The sequence below is a fragment of the Palaemon carinicauda genome, chromosome 40, assembly GCF_036898095.1.
Source record: "Palaemon carinicauda isolate YSFRI2023 chromosome 40, ASM3689809v2, whole genome shotgun sequence".
In the NCBI taxonomy this organism is placed as follows: domain Eukaryota; kingdom Metazoa; phylum Arthropoda; class Malacostraca; order Decapoda; family Palaemonidae; genus Palaemon; species Palaemon carinicauda.
This window is the reverse complement of record NC_090764.1, coordinates 22,452,379-22,462,378: the sequence shown is the minus strand read 5'-3', so window position 1 is coordinate 22,462,378 and position 10,000 is coordinate 22,452,379. Positions and strand designations below refer to the sequence as shown.

The 10,000-nt window shown below is 36.4% G+C and overlaps 1 protein-coding gene across 1 annotated transcript in view; it reads right to left on the bottom strand.

Moving 5' to 3' along the window:
- Positions 1-10,000, bottom strand: part of LOC137631865 (putative neural-cadherin 2) — a 117,894-nt gene that overhangs the window by 50,046 nt on the left and 57,848 nt on the right. The window contains exons 6-10 of the mRNA XM_068363871.1: positions 8,135-8,298; positions 7,427-7,595; positions 6,791-7,081; positions 4,756-4,825; positions 4,633-4,709 (exon numbers count right to left, since the gene is read on the bottom strand). Coding sequence (XP_068219972.1) covers positions 4,633-4,709; positions 4,756-4,825; positions 6,791-7,081; positions 7,427-7,595; positions 8,135-8,298 — 771 coding nt within the window. The remainder of the gene's footprint in view (positions 1-4,632; positions 4,710-4,755; positions 4,826-6,790; positions 7,082-7,426; positions 7,596-8,134; positions 8,299-10,000) is intronic.

The window sequence follows — 10,000 nt, the reverse complement described above, 5'->3', positions numbered from 1 at the left end:
ATGGTGAATGGAGAAGTATTGATTTAAAAGCTCAAGATAGAGACGACTGGCGAAATCTAACCGAGGCCCTTTGTGTCAATAGTCGTAGGAGTAAGATGATGATGATGATGATGACGATAGTTAGATTGAGAAAAAAAAAAAAACTTCAGATCAAGAAAATAGGTTTTCGTTAAAATACTTATCTAAAGTCGATTCTTGGATACAAAAAAAAAAAAAAAAAAAAAAAAAAAAAAAAAACACCTCCATTAGAGTCAAGAATACGGTTCAAAAAGCTTCCCCTACTCAAAACAAATCGTAAAATTTTAATAAAATCAACCAGGGCTTAGTGAAAAAAGAAGAAAAAATATCTGGAAGTATATTTTAGGAATCTGGTTGAAGCGATCCCATTACGGCAATTAGCAATAGCCTGTACCTTTGAAACAATCGCTAAAACGGTTTCTTAATTAGTGCTATATGAGAAACTTTTCCAAGTGACCAAAGGGGAAAATGTTTCACGTACTGGCAATGATAAAGTTTGCAGGCATTGTAACAATAAATCCTTTTTTAAGGACATGTTCACTATTTCCAGAAGCAATACAATATCACCAGAAATATTATAGACCTGATTTCATTTTACATTGCAGCATAACACATTTTTTTCCCGTTTGAAGGCTTAAATGCGGCTCATGAATGCCCAGGGCAAGGGACAGTGACATTGCTCTATCAAACAGGACAATGCCTTAGAGATTGACCATATATGTATATGATCAGCGCCCAAGCCCCCTCTCCACTCAAGCTAGGACCAAGGAGGGCCAAGCAATGGCGGCTGATAACTAGGCAGATAGGCCTGAAAGCTCCCTAAAATTCCCCATCCTTAGCTCACAAAGATGGTGAGGCTGCAGCGACCAAAGAAACTATCGAGTTTGAGCGGGACTCGAACCCCAGTCTGGCGTTCGCCAGTCAGTTACTTTTGAAAGGGTTAATGAGAAAATAGTTTGGCAATATTCCAGCAGAAAGCTTTACAGATGGAGTAATTGGATGGTCTTTGATTTGTATTTTATCCATGCCCCTAGCATGCTATATCTTTGTCATAACCATTGTCTCCGAATATTTCTTTAAGTAATATTACATTTTATCAATGAGACTTGCCCAAAAAAATATTCTCCTACACATTTATAATATATATATATATATATATATATATATATATGAACATAAGTAACTAAATGAAATAAAAATACTCACTGATGGAATACAAAAATCTAGCGATTATTTATATTCTTTAATAAATATTACGAAACCAAAATATCTACCAAAAGACATTTAAAAGTTTAAAGGGTCGCTCATGAACGGCATATTCAAGGACAGCGAATATGCCCTAGACTTAAAGAGACTGACCATATATACATATGATCAAGGCCCAAGCTACTCTCCATCTAACCTTGGACCAGGGGAGGTACAGGCAATGACTGCTAATGACTCAGCAGGTAGACCTATAAGTTCCCCAAAACCATATATCTTTAGCTCATAAGGATGGTGAGGGTTACACATACTACTAGAAGCTATCCAGCTTCAGCAGGACTCGAACCCCAGTCCGACAGATCGCCAGGTAGGGACGTTACCAATGGGCTAAAGCAATCTAAGATGGATAAGATGTATCAACACAATGGGGTTTTCACAGAAACATTGGATCCAAAACTACTTCAAAAAAGGCAATATCTTAACACAACACAACTAAACTTTTACGAGTTTTTTGTTATTTTTGACACGGAGAAGAAAAACAATTTCTTTCCTTAAAAAAATAAAGGAAAATAACACATCTCCAGGACCCTCTTCAATTATTTTCCAAAAATTTCAGCAGCCGACAAATTTGAGTACCACATACATGTAATACCATTTCAAAGGTAATCAATATCAAAACTGGATATAAAGATTAAGAATTAACAAGTGCAAGAGATATAAAGATTAAGAAATAATAATTGCAAGAAATCCACTTGCTTTTATTTTGTTTAAAATAACAGAAAATGTAATTTTGTTAATTCAAGGGGGGAAGTCGCAATTGAATAACTGCAAGTCTCTATTATATAAATATTATAAATAATTGAAAAGATAGACTAGGGAGAATTCTCTCTCTCTCTCTCTCTCTCTCTCTCTCTCTCTCTCTCTCTCTCTAGTTTTATTTTTGTGTATACATCAGTTTGATACATTAACTTTCATTTTGTTCTCTCTCTCTCTCTCTCTCTCTCTCTCTCTCTCTCTCTCTCTCTCTCTCTCTTCTTTATTCTCACTCTCTCTCTGTGCGGATCAGTTTGATACATTATCTCTCTCTCTCTCTCTCTCTCTCTCTCTCCTCTCTCTCTCTCTCTCTCTCTCTGTATGGATCAGTTTGATACATTATCTTTTATATCACTCTTCTCTCTCTCTCTCTCTCTCTCTCTCTCTCTCTCTCTCTCTCCATAATCTATCGTCTCGGGAGATAATAACTTAGTTCTCCAAAGATTATCTTTTTCTCCGATCACGTTTCGTAAAGATTAAAGAAAATCTGTTGAGATTAAGACTCTAAACACTGGAGGGGAAGAAGAAATACAACAACAACAAAAAATAAAAAAAAAAGTAGTAAAACCGAACTTGAAAAGAATAAAACGAGATGCATAGAAAAATCTGACAGAAAACAGGAAGTGAAATGAAAGGCAGTAAAACAAATCAACTCGAAGATAAAAAAAAGAGAAACGAATGGGGAGAGGGAACTAAAAAAAGGATATAAAAGAGAAAAAATGACGGGACGGGAGAGATATGAAGAGGATAAGTTGAAATAGGAGGGAAGGGAAAGGATTACTCAGGGCTAATTGTGCAACTGTTGATGGAAACGAACCGTTTGATTAATAAAAGGGCAATAAAAACACCAGAAATGGGGAATTTGCATAAAAGATTATAAAAAATAAACAATATTTTGAAAGGGTAACCAGACCAAGTGAGGATACAGAGTTATATTAAACGTTTCAGAAGGGTAGATAACGCAATGAGAGAGAGAGAGAGAGAGAGAGAGAGAGAGAGAGAGAGAGAGAGAAGCTAAATTATCAAACTGATCTATACGCAAAATAAAACAAACTGGGAGAGAGAGAGAGAGAGAGAGAGAGAGAGAGAGAGAAAAGCCAATGTATCGAACTGCTCTATATACCAAAAGAAAAACTGCGAACAGCAACTGCAGTAATTCTGTTTTTCTCTCTCCCTTTGGAATACGATCAAAAGCAAACCAATTTCCGGCTTGATTTTGTCCATACTGATTTGCAGCTCTCATTCATTACCGATGTTTCATCCAGTTTCATTCTCGTTGGCTCATACTATGGGTAACCAAATCAATGTTCAATGAAAAAAAAAAAAAACTCATCTTAAAAGATACTATCGCTGTTTCTTTTTTTTTAAGTGCAATTTGGAAGGCTAGAAACACATTTGAATAATTTACTGAAAATTGCTTATGTAATCATGTCCCCATATAATAATGAGCATGTGTCTATATATATATATATATATATATATATATATATATATCTGGTCACGTTACACTTGAAAATTTGCTATAAAAACGGTAAAAATCCAGGAATGAATGTTGCCAGGCATTTACCGTTTTAAAAATGGATATATTGACATTAAGGAGTGATGATGCAGTCACCAAACCGGTATAAGATGATAAAAGAGGGTAAAAATTACGGTCGCCTGTATTTTACTGAAATACGGCTGAGAACAGTATGTTTTTACGGAGAATTTCCTATTGAAATTACGATTTTACTTTCAAGTGTACACTCTCCCCTGACGTCCACCAGGTAAGGGGAAGAGAGAGATAGTCATACCCTGGCGAGAGGGGTGTGTGTATGTGCATATCTGTTAAAATATTAGCCGTCATTTTTGACGGATCGCGTATATTGTAGGAAATAATATTCCCAAATTGGTTACATTCGGAAATATTCTAAACAATAATAAGTGACCAATTTTACTAATGAACATTAAGAAATATAATGAATTTGAATGTGGTTCTTTATGAAATATATATATAAAAAAAATATTAGACATTCATATTCTACATGTGGAAATGAACGATATTGATCATCACTTTCTCTATGACCAACAAAAATATTGTATAGAAGCAAAGACCAGGATTAATAAATCAATGAAAACAGGCTACCTTTGTATTGATATACTTCAGACAAAATAATTGTCCAAAACAGGCTACCTTTGTATTGATATACTTCAGGCAAAATACATGTCCAAAATAGGCTACCATGGCATTCATATTCTTCAGACAACATTCTTGTCCAAAAGAAGCTACCATTGCATTTATATTCTTCACAGACAACACAATTGCTCAAAACAGGCTACCATTGCATTTGAATCTCTCACAGACAACATACTTGTTCAAAGCAGACTACCACAGCATTTATATTCTCCACAGATAACATACTTGTCCAAAACAGGTTACCACTGCATTCATATTCTTCAGACAACATACTTTTCCAAAACAGGCTACCAATGCATACACATTCTTCACAGACAACTTACTTGTTCAAAATAGGCTACCAATGCATACACATTATTCAAAGATAACATACTTGTCCGAAACATCTTAGACCTTAAGATTATCATTCTGGAACAACTCACCTGAAGAGGGAGAGACTTGGAGGCCAAGGACGCGATGGACTCCGGGTTGGAAGACGACGGATCTGTTCCTCCTCCGGCTGCTGTTGCTACTACAACCGCCTCCAGTTCTCCTGCCGGATGTACTCCCTCCTCTGCCATCGCCTTCCTCGTCAGGCATCGTCAGAGAAAGTTTGAGGTTCATAACGCTCTCGAGCTGGAAATCAATAACATAGGAAGAGTAATAAGATAAGGTAGGGTTATGGATGACCAGCCAGTGATTCGCTGTTTCAGAATGAAATTAATGTTAATGCTCTTCATTCTCTCTCTCTCTCTCTCTCTCTCTCTCTCTCTCTCTCTCTCTCTCTCCATTGTGTATGTCTCTCTTTCAGTGTTTCTATTCTTGTTAACAATATGAAAATTCTAAACATTACAATAATTTTGAACTCACTCTCTCTCTCTCTCTCTCTCTCTCTCTCTCTCTCTCTCTCTCTCTCTTTCTCATTAAAGCAAAATAAAAATTCTAAACATCAAAATAAACTAACCTTGACTTCACGAAACACACAAGTTCAGACTATCCAAAAGTTCTTTATGATCCAGCAATTAGTGCTATAGTCAATTCTTTTTAGTGAGGCATATTTGCACCGAATCGTAGCGGTGCCCTTTTAGCTCGGAAAAGTGTCCTGATCGCTGATTGGTTGGACAAGATAATTCTAACCAATCAGATAGCAGGAATTTTTTCCGAGCTAAAAGGGCACCGCTGCGAGTCGGTGCAAATGCGCCTCATTAAAAAAAATTGATTATAGTTATCATTATCGTCTCTATACACAGTGCATTCCATAATCATACAAGGGCAACCGCGTATATATTTTCCTCTATGTAATGGCAGTCATCCCCCGTCTCTCATAATTAATTGTTTAATGTTTTCCCTGCTAGACTAATATAACTGTTGGGAAGAACAATGGCTCGCACAAAGCATTAAGTTCTTAAGCGGATTATAATATCAGAGTTATGCTTGTATCCCTGCTTGTATCTCATAAAGAAAAAGGGCAAAAACTATCTCTTTAAGTCACAAATCGATGATGAAAATCTCCAGAGGATATAGGTATTAGGGGAAGAAACTAAAGGAGAATTGTATAATATACACACGCGAATATATATATATATATATATATATATATATATATATACTGTATATACAGAGAGAGAGAGAGAGAGAGAGAGAGAGAGAGAGAGAGAGAGAGAGAGAGAGAGACCTTCACCAGGAAGTATTATAAAATCTACACTGACACATTCAACTCATTCTGCACTAATTTTAGAAGACTTCACTCAAGTAGCACTCTACTGTGTACTCTAAATAATATTTGCTCATTAATCATTCTCTGCACATCAACTTCATAGTAATACAGGGTTCTACTTTTTTCCAAGTTCTCTCTAGCTTTCTACTCCACCCTCTTTTGACTCTGAGCCTTCATTTTAACCACCAATTATCCATCTTGCACTATCTTGCATTCCTAAGCACAATCTTACCTAATGTCTTGAAACTTCACTTTAAATAATGTTCCTTTATTTATTATTTCTTTATCAAAGAGCATTTTCGTTCATTGTCTCATACATACTCTTTTCCGATCTGAAACTACGCACTTATCTTGATTTGCATTTACAACTAGATTTTCATACCTTCCTCTTGTTATCAAACTGTCTCCTACCTTTAAATCTTTTATTGGATTCAGAAAAAAAATAAGTAGATAGGTAGTGCTGCATTCATATTTTTGTTAAGGAATTGAATTGATATTCAAACTTTTTAAGTAATTAAAAGAACCTAATCCCAGCAATCTTTCAACTGTTCTCCAGACGGCACTAGAAGAGTTAAAAGACCCAATATGGCTGAGGACTATAAAGTGTGAAGTAGATGATGATGAATGCATAAGTATTGATTTAAAAGCTCAATACAGAGACGACTGGCGAAATCTAACCGGGGCCTTTTGCGTCAATAAGTGTAGGAGATGATGGTGATGTATCAAAGCAAATGACAAATTAAGAAACCCCGTTTGATGGACCGAATTAATGTTAATATAAAGGCCTCCAAAAAAGAAACTGGAAGATAAGATAAATTGTGTACGTAGTTCACGCAAACATAATCAGACAAAATCAAGAACACAAGGACATTGAACAGACTTACGTATTCTATATGGAGTGCTAAAAGTCCTTGAAGTTTCACAGGATCCATGAATCTCCCGTTCTGTTCCTTGGCGCTCACCCAGACACAGGCAAAGGGCGCTGGGGAGGGCTGGGCAAATGCGCTGGTATAGGATTCTAAAGTCACGGTTGCAGGAGGAACCGGGAAGGCCATGGAGAAGGTCGGATCGAATGTAGGGTGTCCATAGACACTTACTATCTCTACGGCTTCGTAGGGCTCCTTCAGGATTTTAGATATTCCTGTCGTGAAAGTTCCAAGGCCGCCTCCACCTTGCTAAGAAGGGGCAAAAGAGAAAGAACATGATGATTAAAGGGAAATAAATTCTTATCATTCGATATACACTTATAGATGCCACGATGATAATATCATTGATTTAGGAAGACATGAAAGTATTTACTGCTATTTAACGCCATTTAAATTAGACAATTTACTAATGAATATGACGAGAATGATCCAAATACAAATTTACATATTAGGGATTAAATGTAATTAGCAACTTGTTAGAAAAACAGTGACCAATTAACTGCAAACAAAACAACTATACTGCCAGAATCACACAATAATCTATGAATCAATAAGAAGATAAAAATTCAAAACTACAAAATATATTATAACTACCTTGGGCGTCCACCCAGCTGTCAGAGCTGCGGGCGTGGCCGGCGACAATGTGATGGGAACTGCATGGGCAAGGGCCTCCGGTGGAAGGTTTTTGACGGTTACGCTGACGTTCGCGCTGACGTCATGCTGGCCCCAAACGCGGTCTGCGACGTGGAAGTGCAGATCATACCTAGGCCGATGATCCGGTTATGTGAAGGTTAATTTTGAGTAAGTGTTTGGTCATTATGAATGTATCCAAAACAAAATATTAGAATGGTAAGTTAATATACAATATACAGTACACGGAATTATTAGAAGGAAAAGACACTGTGAAATTATAGTTTGAGCACACATGATGTAAGGGAAAATAGGCTTGTGGTTTGAAACTCTTGTCATATCTAGGTCGACGATGTAAGTAAGAGTTTAGTCATTATGAATGAATCTAAAACAATACTTATAGAATGGTAAGTTGATGTACAATAAGCCTAAAGAGAAATATCAAAGGGTAAAAAGACTAAGAAACAATATTTTCAGCACATATAAAAGGAAAATCTGTTTGTAGTTTAAAGCTTACCGACAGAGGTAAACTGCTCTAGAACAAGTTAATAGAGTTACTTGGTTAGTCATTCAAAGTGTAATTGATATGCATAAACAAACAGCCATTTAATAAAAAAAATCACACTGAATAAAAAAAAAAAACCCTTTCCTAAGAAGGATTAAGTAACACACCTTCCCTCTCTAATATGAGTCGAAGCGTAAATAGCACCAGTCTGTGAATTGAGGGTGAAGAGTGGGTGGGGTTTCCCCGCCCATTTGAACGTCTTGTCTTCAAGATCCCAGTCATCAGGGTCTTCCACGTAGACACGACCAAGAGCTGCTTCGGCACCACCGCTCTGTTCAAGTATAACAAACGAACAATTAATCAGGATTAAGGGACCTTAGATGTCAGGATACTAGAAAACTCCAAACCAATCAATAAATCAGGATTAGGGGACGTTAAGATATCAAGGGTGTTGTTTATCGGATGATATGGAGAGAAGAGGTTTGGTGGAAGAGGACAAAGGCATTGGAGAGGGCGTATCAGGCAACCGACCCCTTAATGTAGGGATAACGGTGGGAAAGGTCTTGCTTATTATTATTATTATTATTATCATTACTTGCTAAGCTACAAACCTAGTTGGAAAAGCAGGATGCTATAAGCCCATGGGTCCATCAAGGAAAATAGCACACTGAAGAAAGGAAATAAAGAAATAAACTATAAGAAATGTTTAAGAATAATAACATTAAATAAATCTTTTATATATAAACTATAAAACCTTCAAAATAACAAGAAGATAAATAACATAGAATAGTGTGCCAAAGTATACACTCAAGCAAGAGAACTCGACCCCAAGACCATGGTACAGAGGCTATGGCACTACCAAAGACTAGAGAACAATGGTTTGATTTTGGAGTGTCCTTCTCCTGAGGAGCTGCTTACATTAGCTAAAGTCTCTCTTTTACCCTTACCAAGAGGAAAATAGCCACTGAACTATTACAGTGCAGGAGTTAACCCTTTGAGAGAGAATTGTTTGGTATTCTCAGTGGTGTTAGGTGTATGAGGACACAGGTGAATGTGTATAGAATATTCCAGACTATTTGGTGTAAGCGTAGGCAAAGGAAAAATTGAGCAGTAACCAGAGAAAAGGATCCAATGTAGCACTGTCTGGCCAGTCAAAGGACTCAATAACTCTCCAGTGGTATTATCATTATCATTACTTGCTAAGATACAACCCTAGTTGGAAAAGCGGGATGCTATAAGCCCAAGGGCTGGATGGTGCCCTGGCTAACCTATGAAATGTGTTGAAGCTATGCGTGTCATCAATTTAACTAACAAGCGAATTGTATTTTCTTATATAGTTCCTTGTCACGAATAGTATTTTTTCATTATCAATTAACAGAATTATAGACGCGTTCACCTTATCAATGTAACTCGCAATTCATACTTTGTAATTGCATGACACACTATCACGAGTTTAACTCCGTAATGCAAAGCAATACTTCTCTTCGCTAATTGAGTGTGGATGAAAACATCATACAACTTCCAATGTACTGCATATGAATAACACATTTCTAAAGAATGAGTTACCACAAATACTGGAAACCAGATACATTTTGAAATGTTGCCTTTCATGTAGAGTTATGAAGTGCGGTTTCTAACAAAAACGATAGATTTTGATAACAAATGAATAATATAAATGGAAATAACTGATGTCAAATGAATAACCGTTACGACGAAGGATATTAATATATTGGATTCGAATGTTATCAGGATGTTATTTAAATCCTCGCCATTTGGGTGAAGTCATTAACCGTTACATAACCTTAATTTGACTGACAAGTTCATGATCAACTTTATTATTCGCTAACAACTTCGAACAAAATTCCTATCCAAAAAAAAAAAAAAAAAAAAAAAAAAATTTAAAAGGAGGCTTGGGTTACTGACTTCTTCCAGTTCCCTTTCATGTTAAATATTACGAAATGTTTCCGAGGGACTCTAAGTTTATGATGCGTGTAAGTGTGGTAAGCATGAGAACTAGAAAGGGGGTAAAATTG